Source organism: Catharus ustulatus, chromosome 6, assembly GCF_009819885.2.
Source record: "Catharus ustulatus isolate bCatUst1 chromosome 6, bCatUst1.pri.v2, whole genome shotgun sequence".
Classification (NCBI taxonomy): Eukaryota; Metazoa; Chordata; class Aves; order Passeriformes; family Turdidae; genus Catharus; species Catharus ustulatus.
Genome location: NC_046226.1, coordinates 30,388,661 through 30,404,419, shown reverse-complemented (window position 1 = coordinate 30,404,419; position 15,759 = coordinate 30,388,661). Strand labels below are relative to the sequence as shown.

Sequence of the window (15,759 nt, the reverse complement as noted above, 5' to 3'; positions counted from 1 at the left end):
AACCTGCATAAATATTGTGATCTCCAGTCCTTTGAAAAATTCACTTACATTGACCAAAGATTTACAGGGAAGACTGCAGTAGAAGAGGGAAGATAAAAAGACGGTTTAGTTTCGTAAGGCAAAATCCACCCACTCTTAAAATGTCTAGCCATGCACAGAACACCCAGGGTAGACTTCATTGAGAACCAAAAGTGAAGAGAGTGAGCTGGTTGGTATTGGTATTGGTATTGGTATTGGTAAGATGTGCTGAAGGGACAAGGTAAGTCCAGGCACAAGACAAATGTGACCACTGGTTCGCAGGCTAATCAATGGCTACAAAGAAATACTGAGGTAAATCTTTCAGGGCATGTCTAAGCTTCCACTCCAATAATGCAAGAAGGTTTAAAAAGCACAATGAAAAAATGTAAATGGTCTCAAAGCAAGCTAGAATTAGAAAATTACTACATTAAACCAAACACGTTTTGCTGATGACTAAACAGATCACAGTGTGGGCACTGATTTATCTGTTCTGATGATTCATACTGAGGCAATTTAACCAGTTGTCCATCCAGGCAGGTCACTATCCCTGTGACAGAGAGAGGATGTTCACTCTCCAGATGCTGCTGTTTGTAACTCAGCACAATAAAATAAATGCAATTAGTGGTCTTACAAAGTAACACAGAATTTCACATCCCAGATTTGCTGAAAGGTGATACCTCATCTCTCCATCCATACTGTCCAGCAAGAAGAATTATCCTCAAGATAATTATCATTTAAATTCAACAAATACCACAAATCTTCATTACCAAATTGCACTGATTAAACTAACCAGATTCTAAATTAATTCAATTAAATGGGCCTAACTTTTGCACAACAGCTCAGTGCTCAAAAAACAGTCACTTGTTAATCAATTTACTGTTCTTTAAGACTTGTTTCATTTGAAATTCAATAAACAATAAGTACAGACCTTTCCTGAATTTTCATTAAAAATTCATTTCATGCCAAAAACATGTTTCTGAATACTCTTCAGGACTAGGAAGTGCATCAGGAGAAGGTGGCAAACCAATCTATCCTTGATATTTTAGAATTTAGGGAAAAACACGCACTCAAGTATTTAATCAGGTGGGCATATGAAATTCCTAAGGTATTTTATAGAACTTTCCCTAAATCAAAATTAAGTGACAAGATAGTAGTTATTTATCTTTTCTTAACCCTTCAGAACTTGCTTATACACGGTTTTAAATGTTCTCCTTTATAATCTGTGCACCCGTATCATCCAGGTGTCTTTTACCTGGGGACTGTCTGCCTCTGAAGAATACTGATTTAAGACGAATTCAGCAGACTAAAGATCAACTTGGGATAATCAACAGCACTGTATTTTTTCAAACGGAAATCTGATAATTTGCTACCTAGTACAAAGCAAAACACCATATTTTATAATTTTAAAAAGGACTTCATCCTCTTGGTAATAGAATTCTGGCACACAATATTTGTGGTTTTTTTCTTCCTCAGACATAAGGAAGTTGCTAGAGACACAGTTATTACATTCTTTAGTTTTCTTAAGTGGTTAGCTACTTGCCTAAATTCTTCTGTAGCAACAGTCTTCTCTTGTTGCAGTGAAATATCTTCAGCTTAAATTAAAAAAAAAAAAATTAAATAAGTTTGTCTTGGGTGAGTATTATTTTCCTGAAACCACACTTGATTTGGAAAATTTTGGTTATGGTGGTGCAAATCCCTTGACCCAACTTTAGGCTTTAGGTCAGTAGGGAATATTCAACAGTCTCTTCCTGATAACTAACTATGGTTCTGTGGTTAAAGATGTCAGGTGACCTGACATCTCTGTAGGTTGGCTATGGAAAAGTCGGGGCCAGAAGCCTTTAAACCCATATACCTGTCTGTGCGCTTATTAATGTCATCAGTAGTGGCAAATGTAGTATAAAGTTTAAAAAAATAATGCTCTATTTTTTTAAACTGGATTTATAAAGTCCAAATGTTTACTTAGAAATTAAACATTTTGGTACTGGGGCCTCTAGGATATGTTGGCAGTGGAAAAACTAACCTACACCAGATGGCAGAGGTTAAAGAAATACTATAAAATATGGCTTCTATTCATACGGTTCTCAGACAAACAGAACCCCAAGCAGAAAAAAACTGTGAAAGTGGAAAACCTTTTCATTTGCTTACATTTCTCTTTGCTACTCAGCAAACCTGAGAGGTATTGTATCATCACGTATCAAGGAAGTAATATGCCAGATTGTTGTAACAGGTGGAATATGTTTGTTTGTAACACGTTGAATCTGAAATAAAGAAAGGACTAAAGTTACTAAAGGTTTTTACAAAAACATGTACAAAATGTAAGTACCTCAGTTTTGTACCTTCAAATCTTACTACCTAAGTCATAATTTGAGGCAATAGCTGTATTTTGCACACAAAACATAAAAATTATCCTCTCAAATTTTCACAGATTCAGTTAATTTGGCTAGATGAACATATAAGATAAGGAGATAATTCTACATTAACATTTTTAATTAAAAATTTCACGAGAGAGCATTTTCAATTTATATTTTATCCTATGTTACCTAAACAATATAATCTCCAAACTTCATACTTTTTTGTTTCTAAAGCTTCTTAAAATCTCAACTGTTTTGTAATTTCAATGTATTTAAATAGCATTTCATGAATCCATCATATTTATAAAATAAATGTACTCCTATAATAGACATACTTCTTGTACGATTTTTGTCAGTTTAAAAAATCCACTGTGAACCCAAATCTGTAAAGCAAAATGTGTGATATAACCCATTTTCTTATTACATATGTAGTCATACGATGTTTTTTTAAAAAGAGAGAAAAAAAAATGATGTGAACTTGGGCACAATGGACCATGCTGTCAAAAATATTCAGTTGTCAAAAATGCAGATGGCATAAAACCACAGAAACAGATCAGTTATTGGAGAGGGGGGGGTTTAATAGAAACGATTGCGTTGATTTTTAAAATTGATTATGTGCCTAAATATGTGGGTGGGTATCCAGTAAGGTCTTCAAGGATACCTAAATGCTTTTTTAAAAAATTTGCATTTCTGTGAATAGTTAGGTAATTAATACCTTCTGAGATAAGGTTCAATGTCCAAGATAGAAATAAATGTTCTCTCATATAAACAGAGGACAAAAAAGAAAACAGCAAGATGTCTGAAGAGAGAAAACTCCCTGATGACTTGTCCTTTTCACTTAAAAAAAAAAAGAGAAAAAAAGGAAAAAAGAAAATAGAGCAGAAGCAAATGGAAAGGTCTGCACAATGAAAACAACTACAGAGCAGTTATTGGGAACGTTCAGTAAAGATTTGAAAGATTTGATTTTCAGAGTCTGAACTGCAAGCCATTACTAATTAAACAGCATTACTAAGGGCATTCAAAAGGACGATTAAGGTCCGTAACAAGCTACCTGGCCAATCTCAAAGAGCTGGAGGCAGGCTCTGCCTTTTCCTTCCTGAGCCATTCCCCTGAGAAAGAGAGAAATCTTGAAACACAGAACATACTTACAACTACTGCGACTGTTCCCTCCTTCTGCCCACCCTATTTTTGCCCCTTTTGCCTGTAAGACTAGTGGCATTTTGGTGTGAATACAAAGCCTCCTTGCGATGGATATAGAGTCAAGTGTTCATAATAAACTCATCTCTTATTGCTAGGCAACACTGAGCAATGTGAATTTGTCACTTCTGTTTGGTGCAACTTTCAATTTCACCTCCAACTGTAACAATATAGCCTGCTATATTTTAGATGCCACTGTGGTTGGATGCCATCCCAGGAAAGATGTGAACTACTACTGACAGGGAGTGAATGACTGGCAATGGGCATAAGCAGTTTTTTGATTCTTAAGCCTTGACATATAATTAATTGCTAGATTTATTCTTTTAAGAAACTCATACTTCATGATTTCTATTTACTGGCTGCCTTTTAGAAAAGGCAAATGGAACAAACAAATTTCCAGTGAGAGAAAGTTTTGTTTGCCTGTTTAGCTTTTTTTCATGTGGTATTTGTTCTGTTCATATTTTTCTGCTTTGACTGTCTTTTTGAGGGGTGGCTATAAGCAAAATTCAAATCTTAAGTACCCTCAATCAAGGAAGTATCATTGTTTTTAAGGCATATCCAATTATTTGTTTGAATCTTACTGCTGAATACCCCTTGCACCTAACACCACCCATTGTCAAGGAGCTCAGATTATTGCAGAATAAATACTATAGTCACAATTTTTTCAATCTGAAGCCAAACTCCCTATCCAATATAAAATAAAAATAATTCTATTATATGCTATCTAGGCTTCTTTTTTTTATTACAGGACTGATAATTTTGCTTTTAAAACCCTGGTGTGATTGTCTAATCTGGTTGTGAGGTCTCAGCTCTTTAAAGAATTAGGTCTGTTTGAAGAACAAAAAAGGGAAAACTGAACACTGATATTGCTTCATCACCTTTGTCTAAGACATAGCTAGAAAAAAGGACAAATTTATACTTCAAAAGAAAATACATGTCTTCTAAAAAATCATCATCAACAGTCATTTCTCTAAATGTTTAGAAACATTTCACAACTATATTAACTACAGAAATATGCCAAACAACTGAGAATCTTGGTAATATTTTAGTCTTTGCATATTTTCACTGACTCACTGAAAACAAAAGGAGTTTCTGTAACTGTATGAATGAACCATGGCATGTGCATGTTCTTTTAAGAAAGGCCAAGGGTGCAGTTCTATTTTCTTAGCTCTGCTTTCATATTTATGTGTCTCATTTCCAGCTCATTGCTGATGCCTTAGTTGCACTATCCATCAACACTTTTATCCTCCTTGTTCCTCAAAAAGAACATAAAATCCTTTTTTATGTCATGGTAATATTATTGCAAATAAAAGCAAATACCAAAATCTTTATTAGTCTGCCAAAATAATAAACTATTTAATAAAAGCATGCTGTAAAAATAAGGTCATTTGCATCACTCAAGTTTCTTGCAGAAAATACAGAGAATTATTGGTCAAAAAGTACAAACTGACAGCAATTATTTCTGCTGTTGATCTAATGCTGCCTGGAAATGGGTTAAAAAATGCACTGTGGTTTCACAAGTTTTTTATCTTTAAATGTTTGCCTTTAATGCTGTAGTATACATAAGAGCCCAGAAGAATCAAATTTTTCAAAGCTGTTTTCTTACCAATTGTATCCATAATAGAAGGAGAAGAGACTGGATAGACCTTATTAGAATTCTTGAATGCAAAGTTTATAGCAACCTTTTGCTTCCCATACTGCCACAAGAGTTATCATTCAAATATTTACCATTTTTATACTCCTTATTAATTGTGTTTGGTTAGGATTTGTGTCAGTTTTAGTTGTATGATTTTCTTTCACCTTTTCCTTTTGCTATCCTTGCAGAAGAGATCAATGAAAAGCTTCTATTTAAAAAGTTTGTTAAATGTTTAAAGTTCCTCATGCTGTTAAAATCATGTATCCTAATGTCTGATCCTTTTTCCCTGTTCTACAAACCTCACCATTATTTTCTCACTGCAGTTTCTCTCCCCATCTGGCAGTTTTGCAAATAAGTTTTTTGATAGAGCATAGAAAAATCAGTTGCCGTGGTGAGATTTAAATACTGCTTGTGATGTCCCTGAATACTTTCCCAGAAGAACCTGCATATAAACATTGAAAATAAGCTAATCTTATAAATTTACCTACATATAAATTATCTAATTAATTACACAAAAAGTATTTCTCTTAATTGCCATAATCTAAATCATAAGAATGATTTTTAGAGCAACTGAGTTAAAAGATTTATTAAAAGACTCCTCTTAAAATACTACAATGATGTTTTGTAACTTGGTTGTAAACTCCCATAATTCTCAAAATACTCTGCAAGGTATAGCTATGTCACTTTACATATAGAGAAACTGAAACAAAGAGCAGCTGAAGTAGCAGGAATGATTGAGCAATGATCAACAAATTATTGACCAGAGAATAAAATTTTAAGATTCAGATCACTGGTGTTGTCTTAGTATTTTTGGGCTCTATTGCCTCAGCTTCTTAAGTGCAATAGAGATGCTCTACTTCTTGAGAGGATGAGACCTGTACAGAGATGAAATATTTTAAAAATACATTATATATATTGTAATGAGCACTTCATGGAGCCCTGTTAGTATATTCAATCATGCTTTAAACCATAAAGCAACCAGGAGTTATTCTCCTTGCTTCACAGACTGCACACTGCTGAAAGCTGAATTAACTCTTCTATGAAATAACATTTAGAATGTCACGTGATATGTGCAGGGTAGATAAGAGAATGCATGCTAGGAACAGCGCTTTTATTTTTTTTTAATTCTGAAGGTGTGGAAATTTAGTATTTGCATATATTCATATGTTCAGTCAAGGCCAGTTTTTGTCTTGCTAACACCTGAGCTGGGTTACACACCAGGTAACTCATATGTAGATAAATCAGTCATTTCCAAAGTTTACTTGTTAGGAAACTGCAGACAGTAATAGCAGTTGCTGAACAGCTCTCAGATATATGCACGGCTGTGTACTTCACGAGGAAGGTTTTCAAGTCTTATGACAACCATACAATTGAACCACAAAATATGTACAAGAGCTTCAGTAAGCACTGTTACAGTTTAAATTAAAAGCATTTGCATTGTATGTGCTTGGTATTTACTGGGCTTGCCATGCTATGTATACATCATTAAGACAGATGGGATTTTAAAGACTTAGATAATTGTATGAATGTTAATTAGAGCTTTGTCTATTCAGACTAAGAGACACAACAATAAAGATATCATCAAATCACATCTTTCAGAATATTTTATCTTGCATTACCTGTAAAACTCAGAAGATATGCAAAGGTCTTTTATGGATTATTTCTGAGCTGTGTTCTTACATATAAGAGAATTAAGTAAATTGTCAGCAGTGAAACAAACCAGTGGAAGATTTGTGTAGTCAAAAATTTGTGACTTGAAAAGACTATACAATATTAAAATTCCCTTCTGATTAAAAAAAAAAACAACAACACACAAGCCCACCAACCAAAAAACCCAAACCCAAATAAACAGGCAATGGCACCTAGCAAATTGAAATTAATGTTCACACAGCAAAAACCTAGAAGAGTCCTCTGGGTTAGTGGCATAGTTGAATATGAACAGAGAATCTGTGAAGTGAACCAGCAGTTTACAACACTGCCTTTTCAATCTTTGCAGATGGATGGTAAACTTTTTCTCATCTCAGCTCATATTCCTGAAGTTGTAATGATTTTTTTAACAATACTGCAGAAATACAAAGACTACAAAAACTGTTTGGTTTTGAAAACCATAATGCTTATATGAAGACCAGAGAGCAGATGTCCTGGATTTTGTCATTGTGCAATTTCTCAGGCATTACAGAACCAGTGGGAAAACCAGAAGAGATATTTTTGTTCAAAACCAGCTCTTATCAATATGGCAATCAGAAGTACCTTTCAGACTCTTGAAAAGTATTTCTTTACTTCAAAGCTTAAACAACATCAAAGAAAGCAAACAGACAAAGCAATATTGGAAAGGAAGTAACATGCCCTTATTTTTAGCACTTGCCCACTTGTCACTCTTAAACTCTCATCTGCCTTTCAAATGTAGTGTAATCTAATTTTTATGCATACTGTATGCTCATACAGACAATTTCCTCGTTTCAGTGTGTTGAGTTTGTAAAGGCTTTTGTACTTTTCCTTAACCTGTTTCAGAAATAGCACTGTCACCATTTGTCTCAGTAACTTACAGGATGATGAAAATTGACATTTTTCTATACAGAAGTGAAAAGAATATTAGTTTTATCAAAGACTAGATACCCTCTTCCCCTCCAGTTAGATGGGAATTTGCTCACTTCAGGGCTTACTATGTAGGATGATTTTAAGCAAAGGTCCCTGTGGTTGCAGGCTCTATCACCTAATAATTGACCATGACAGGAATTATATGTCCGAAGCCAAAGGGTAGAGTGAATAGCATATGTCAGGGTCAATTATAAGGTGGAAGACCCTGTGACAAAAAAGACTGCACTGATTAGAGCATGATGTTGACATGGGAGCTGAAGCTCCAATGTTATTTCAAAGGGCACTGTCACAGCCACCCTTCCTTCAGGACTCAAAATCAGTGGCAGATTATGTCAAGTGGTTTATACTACATATGATGTCATACAGTTCAATGGGACACTGGAAAGTAAAACTGATTTGCTGCTTCTTTTCAGCAATGAAATGCTTTCTCTGTATCACTCAAAGTTAAGCCCACTATTTTGCTAATTAGGTCAAAACAGCTCCATACTTACTAGATTAATTCTCTCTTGAAAAATCTAACTGTGAGATGAAGAGCATTAAATGTGACACATTAAAATCTGATTTGATTGTTAAAGTTAATAATGTTAGTTTTACTGACAAAATTGAATAAATAGGAATAGTGTAATGAAAAGAAAACTGTCTTTTTTATTACTTACAGCTCTGTTATAAATATTTTATGGTACAGGAGGATTTTTGCAATGAAACAAATGGGCCAAAAACTTCTGTTTGCCTATTCGCCTGAAACTTCACCAGCTTTAACCTACTCAAATGTTTTAATCAATGATGAACTGTAGAACCACTTAGTAAGTGAGGAATGATCTCAAATTATATACCATTACAATAAAAGACAATAGTTTTCCTTTTTAGATTTTCATTGCAACAGTTTAATTTTCTGAATCTTTTCATTGAAAGCTCTTTCTCTAAATTTCTGTGTCTCTGTGAACATATCCTACTATTTCTGCCTACAAGATCTCAGTGGTTTAGCTCATGATGATGAAGAAGATACTGTAGCTTAACCTCATTAACTAGATAGCTAATTTCTCTCATGGATTATTGTCCACGACTACTTTTCTTTTCTGTGTGTTTTGCAGCCAATAGATGGCTAACTCCCAATAAATTAAAACCTATAGTTTTAGATTCAAATTTGTTGGATGATGAACACATTTTAAGGATTATTGAGCCTAGTCTCTTTCTTCCTCTCTAGAATAGTTAATAGTATCTAACATGCAGAAATACTCCACAATTTCTATCTTCAGTCTTCATTGGCAGTTAATACAGCTTCACAGGAAACATCTCATGTTATATAACAGGGACTTGGTTTTGAATTTGTGTGTGCAATTCTTTACAATAAACTCATCTCTGATTTACATTTTTTCCAATGCATCATTAGATTAGCTTGCAAATTTGTTTTGTATTTAAAATTGCCACAAAAAGTTGAAATCTTTATTTCCAAAACCCCATTTTTTTAATAAGTGAGAAAAAGTGAGAATATAAAAGTGCTTTTAACCTGTAAATATAGCACCCCCACTTAAATTTTCAATTGCAATCAAAATAAACATATGTAGAAACTCCTTTATTACTACAGGCTTTCTAGTGACCTGCAGGTGGTCATACATTTTTTTGTCTTCAAAGTACTTAAAGACTTCACATGCAGAAAAAATACATTTAAAGCCTATAGATTATGATGAACAGTAAAAAATAAATTAATGATTTTGGCAGTCACATTCAACAGTTTCTCTTGGTGGTAATAAATGTTAGTGCTTTTACTAATAGAGTAAAAATTTCAAACACTGAAATCTCCTCTGTCAGTGAATATCAATTTAGGCACTTGCACTAGTGCTTGATGGAAACGCTGTTCACTTTGACAGAGGTATGACCTTACAAGGCTAATGTTATACTTTTGACTCTCTGAAGATTGGTAGATTGGTAGATATGACATCATATAGGGACAATTACTTATTAGTCAAGAACCTATATAATGCTACCTTAAGCTAAATTGTGTTTCTGTCATAGTGGTCAATGAATGCTGGTCTGAGAGTCCCAAAAAGTTCTATAGAAAGGGAAAAATAAAGTTGCTGAATTTCATAGTTCTGTAGAAAGAATTCAAATTATCTATGAAAATGACAAACCCTGTCTGACCAGAACTAAGAACGATAGGATTAGCTGTATATACACTTAGTAGTGCTTACATGGAGCACTTAAGAGCAAGGAGACCATAGGCCAAATAAGTTATTCTTCACACACAGCGCTGATCACTAGGGTCACGTCTGTGTGAATGGCTGGAGATCAACTTTAAGTCAATGTGCACCTATTTTGGTCTAAAAAGGAATGATCAGCGTGACAAGGTGGTCAAGCTAATCTTAACAAGTTGTTTTATCTAGGGCATAATGAACTGTTAGCGTGGTTATGCAGCATTCAGAGCAATACTCTTTACATCTATCGAGCTGTAGAAATGTAGACAGTAGGACCTGAAGTCCTTGTACATCTGAATGGGGAGAGATGCCACTTGAGAAATTTCTTTTACTCAGATTTCAGTAGTATGTCAATGTATCTCATGCTGACAAACCAGAATGTTTTTTCTCAAAATGTAATTCTAGTTTATCTAACAGAGAAATTGAAAATATCCTGTTTACTGTGAACTAAGTGAAAATTCAGGGAAGCTGTCACTGACAGGCAGCTAAAGAAACCCTGCAGCCAGTTTCTTAGTTGAAAGTCCAACATATTCTCCTATAAAAACTCAAACCATTTTTCTGTATTACATAGAGAGTTTTGGAGCAACAGCAGAAAATTCTGGCACCTGTTAAATGAGGAAAACACCTCTGACTGTAGGAGAGTCAGAGCAGAACACCCTAATAAAGGCCAATAGTGGCATACTGCCAAATGCACCCATGAAAACTCTAACATTCCCATTCTGGATCTGCTAAGCAAAGGTGGAGACAATTTTCAAAATCTTTGTTTCAAAATGGAAATATTCTTCTAACGTTATATCTGCTTTATATATGCAGTATTCTGTTACTTACTGGTGATTATAATAGGAAATCTTTTAATTAAGAACTTCATTAGTTCACCTTTAACTGCCAATCACCAGATAATTGGCCCTTTGCTAAGAGGCACTGCAGCTCAGGTATGCTAAAATGACTGTTTCTCAGAATAACTTACTGAAAGTAAGTTATTTTTGGAACTCATTTATAAGAGAACTTAATTAACTATTCCAGATCATTAGGGATACTGCATTGCTTTTTTCAATCCTCTGACAGGTTCCTCCAGTTATACTAATTCATTATCATTATTTTCAACTTTCTAGGCAGAAAAGGGTGAAAAAGAAACACTGAGCCATTGCAGGCCTTCTGTACAAACTAGCCAGTACTCCCCCAAGATGAAAGGCAGCTTTGGTGGATTTTATTGTTTGAGCTGCTGTGGCAGTACAGCAGAATGTCTTGGGGCAAGCAGTTTGAGAGATGGTGCATTATCTTTTGTCCACTGTCATATGGCAGAACTTTTTAAGAGCAGTGACACTATACAAGAGCTATTCCATTAGGTGAATGAAAGCCAACAGAATTTCTCATAGAATGTATTCCACATAATTTGAAAACAGCATTCTTTTGGGTAAAATGCAAATTTGTCTTGAATCCCCACTTTGTTAATTCAATTTTGATATATTTCACAAATTCTGGCACCCAAATCGCACTTTTTCATTTGTGCAAATAACTACTGATGTCTTCATCAAGTAGAAGCAAAAAATTCCAGTTGCACTATAGTAAATGAAGCAGACCTTGGTCGTATGGTATTGTATTTAATTTCTACTTCAAACAAGTCTGACTTGTAAATGGAAATTTGGTTTTTTTGGAAGCTGTAAAACTGAATGCAATAGAACCATCTGCCCAAAGCCCAGTTACATTGTATCAGGAGATTAATAACAGACCTTTTTGAAAATGCAAAATTTCAGAATTACTCTCTTTGCAGATCTTCTAATAATGCTTAGAAAAGATCTTCACAAGTCTTTGAATATTTGTTCTAAAGCTGTCTGGTTACAGCTATAGATTATATGGCCTCTCCATTTTACAAAGCAGAGTAATTCATGCACATGAGTTCTACTTTCTATGTATCATTGCTAAGTATTGCAAATAAGCATCTTCTAAGTGTTCACAAATAGTAGCTGTTTTTTATTTGTGATAATAACAAAGTAAACATATATCATTCAAACCCAGAAAATATAGAGGTGATATATCACAAAATTACCTTTCTCTTTTTTTTTATTTTCTGGGCAATTAATCAAGTAACTTTGTTCTGTCGTTTTTTACAGTTCCTCAGAGGTCTGAGGTCTGGTTATTTTCTACTAGTTCATGTACTGTGCAGCATTGTTTAATTCATTTTAGTAATCTCGGCTTTAAAATCTCTCTTCTAGCTCAGAACAGATCTCTATTACCTTTATGAGCTAAAAATTTCCTACCCCTAAAAAATTCCTGATCAGAATTTCACATCTAAGACACCCTCTTTTAGATCACCTAGGACATTTTGAAAACAGAAAAAGCTTTCAAACACTTACACATTATGTCATCATCAATAAGCAGCAGGAAACTCAAGCGCCCTGTAAGCAATTCCAAGGCAAATCAAATATTCTGTCTTAAAATGCTGGCCTGTGATGGTCAGAGCATGAACTGAAGATTTTTTTTAAAATGTATGCTTTTGCAATTATTCCAATGCAAAAAAAAAAAGTTGTGTTTACTACCTCTTCACAACTATTTAGCAAATAAGTTTTACACCAATTGTCATTTCTTAACTTTCCAAAAGTGCTTTTAGGATGGCATCATCACCTTCATATCTGCCCATAATTATTCACTTCTATTTTACTGTATAAATCATGTGCTGACTAAAACCATCTTTAAAAAAAAAAAGTGTTTTTTCAAGCTGTTTCATGAGCTGTACATAAGAAACCCGAAACTTATATACTTGTCTTGCTACACATTTATTTTGGTACATTTATCACTATAACAAAATGCTTTTTTTAGAGTAATTTTTTCCACCTTGTCTCTTCCTGGGAACTTCATACTCAGCGGCCTATGTGTAAGGAACTAATGCAAAGCCTGAGTGGTACAGAATGTTATGTAGCATTGTATGTTACAGAAGACTGGTAATTTAGCACTCACACTGCATAAAGCATTTATCCCACCCTGGAGGGACAAAGCATTCTGTGAGTGCTATCTGCACCGTTTGCTGCAACTAAATGCAACAGGAAGCATGCAGAAGCCTTCCCGGTCGCTGCAGGTGGCAGGCTGGCACCGCAGGGAGCGGCAGCCCCGAGGCTCAACCCGAGGCACTGTGCTGGTCCCACCGGCCCTGCACACCAGGCTCCACAGGGCGGGCAACCAACCGTGCTCCAGGGGCTTCTTGCCCCATTTTATCTCACGGGATAGGAACCAAAGCCTGGAGAGTGGTGGGCACTTAGCCTGCTGCTTGAAACTCTGCCATAATACCAACAGCAAAGGCTTTATCTGCTGGTATAGGACTCCTAGTTAGTCTAGCAATAAAGTTTCTTCGAGAGAACTAGCTTACACATTTCTTCTGTGACATGGAAGAAATAAACTTGTGTGTCAGGCATCAAAAGACTTGGTATGCTTTTGATTCATCCTGTAAACCTACAAGGAGGGTGTCTGTCACGTCATGCCATGCCTCATGGGGGGATTGCTCAGAAAATCGGCCCAAAACAAGGACCAGATGAGGAGATCAGATTTTCGGTGTGCAGCAGCCGAACCCGAGGATGCAGATGGACATTTAGCGCTCGTCTGCGAGCGGAGAGCAGCGAGGCAGCCAGGTCAGCTCTGCTGTTCCTCCCTCCTCGCTGCCGCAATCACTGGTCCCCCGCAGCAACTCCTGCCCTCTCAGCGGGCCCTGCTGGCCTCCCCGCCCCGGACCGCGGTGCAGGTGCAACTGAGCCCTGCAGTCCCCGCATGGCACCCGTCGGGAAGGGGTGGCCTCCCTCGGTCAGCCCTGTTCCCTAGGCAGCAGCCGCTTCGAGCAGGTCCGTGGCTCTTCCCGAAGGACAGAAGGCAACAGGCGGCACGGGGAAGCGGCAGGAGGGCGATGCCCTTACACGGCGGGCCCGGGCCTGCGGCGCGGCCGCCCTGCCCTCCATAGGCGCCCAGCGCTCTGCCTCCGCGGCCGCGCCCTCCGCCCGCCCGCCCCGGGCCGCGCCCGCGCTCCGCCAGCCCGGCCGGCGCGCAGCACCGCGGCCGAGGCACCGCACCTCTCCGGGCACCGGCGCCGGCGGCTCGCCGAGCCTCGGTCTGCGCAGGCAGTCTGCCGGCCTGCCCCGGGAGGAGGGCCCGGCGAGGGGAGGCGGCCAAGCGGTAGCGGTAGCAACGGAGGAGCCGGCGGCGTGCGCAGCCCAGCGTGGCTGTGCGACCGGGCTCCTTCCCCGCTGCGCTTGCCGGCTGTCGCCCACCTCCCCGTCAGCGTTACCGCCCCCGGCCCGCGAGCAACATGAGAGTAGTGGCTTTGATCAGGTAACGCGCTGACGGAGCGCCTGTGTGAGCGAGGGAGGGGCGGCTCGCGGGCGGCTCGCAGCCCTGCCCGCCCGGGGGTCGCGCTCCACCCAGCGCCGCCCGGAGACCCGCCCGGCCCTTTCCGCCCGGCCTGCCCGCCCATGCGCTTCCTGCCGCCCTTCCCTCTGCCGGCGGCGCGCTGCCTGTGCCCCGGGCGCTGTGCCTGCCTCGCATAGGGAGGCTGGGACAGTTTCAGGAATAACCGGTGTCTTTTAAAAAATTCAGCAAGGAATAAAACAGCAAAACAACCCACCTCTACAACCAGCCAACACCCTCCCCCTCCCCAAAAAAATAAAAAAACCAAATCCAAAACAAAAGACCAAAACGCAAACCAACACCTACAGTTATTTCCCCCGGTCGCTTGCTGTCGGTCTCCCCGGTTCTTCGTCGGCAGCGCTGCGAGAGCCGGAGCCGCCCGGGGGCGCGGAGCGTGGGCTGCCTGGGGTGCTGCTCCTTCGCAGTTCAATATCCAGCTGCTTCTGCTTTCCAAATATCTTAAGCTCTTTCAGGATAGATTTCCTCAACTCTTAACGATAGATTTTTGTAGTATTTTGCGAGAGATTTTGCCAGTTTTAAAATGATGAAGCTAGCTCGTTTAATTCGGATTTGGACACAGCGTTGCTGTGTTTGCACTCTCCCCTCCCGCCCCTTATGTTTTTTGTAAGTTTCTTTGTTAGTTTCTGCAGTTCTTGTAAATTTTTTTTCTAGAAATTGACATTTTCTAATGAGGACATGTATGTGTTTTTCCTGAAGAAACAATAGTTAATTAAAAAAGAACAAGCTAGGAGACCTCTAAATGGAAAAGAATTGAGCAGATGTGAGCTGTGTATTTTTATTTTTGGGTGCAGTAGCTATTTACTTGAGCTTAAACATTTAATGTATTAAATTCTTTCAAGGAATGTCTAGTGTCAAACCTTGTTGAAATTGGGGTTTGGCCACAATAATTGCAAATCATTCCAAACATCATGCAGAGGAGGAAATACAGGAAATGTTGTCTGTTTTTCAAGGTTTACTCAAATATGGTGTAGGGAAAATCAGCTTTTTTTTATTATTTTTTATTTTATAGATAAGACTTTGTCTTTCAGGATTACTTAGTTTGTTATTCTCTAAGCAAAGGAATGTGTTAAAAGGCAGGATGGAATAAAGTCCTATAAACAGGTTTCTAATACAACTGCTATTTTAATGGCCTATTTTACAAGGATGGATTTAGTTTCAGTAATAGTTTTAAGAAGAGTTTTAAAGAGACATCAAAGTGTCTGAAGTCTTTGTAACAGAGCTTGCTAAAGATCAGAGGGGAAAAAAGTATTTGAAAAATGCTTCTTACTTTTGCAAAGGTCAGGATTATGTATGAAACTACTTTAACCTGTTTTTTTTTTTCTTATAGAATGTTGGCCACACTAAAAGTTGATAGTCTTGT

The 15,759-nt window shown here is 37.7% G+C and overlaps 1 protein-coding gene and 1 long non-coding RNA gene across 4 annotated transcripts in view; one reads left to right on the top strand and one right to left on the bottom strand.

Moving 5' to 3' along the window:
* Window positions 1-1,558: 1,558 nt before the first annotated feature.
* On the bottom strand, window positions 1,559-14,891 carry LOC116998107. The gene is made up of 3 exons (XR_004418309.1): window positions 14,685-14,891; window positions 2,164-2,276; window positions 1,559-1,610 (listed from the first exon to the last, which is right to left on the bottom strand). It is a non-coding gene; the product is annotated as an uncharacterized LOC116998107 (long non-coding RNA).
* DPH6 (diphthamine biosynthesis 6) overlaps window positions 14,123-15,759 on the top strand; it is a 200,524-nt gene continuing 198,887 nt past the window's right edge. For 2 of the 3 annotated variants that reach the window (XM_033063508.2, XM_033063509.2), the window contains exon 1: window positions 14,125-14,303. In XM_033063508.2, the coding sequence (XP_032919399.1) occupies window positions 14,281-14,303 (23 nt within the window). In that variant the 5' untranslated portion in view covers window positions 14,125-14,280. Of the gene's footprint in view, window positions 14,304-15,759 lie in introns of all 3 variants that reach the window. The other variant, XM_033063512.2, reaches the window with a different exon arrangement.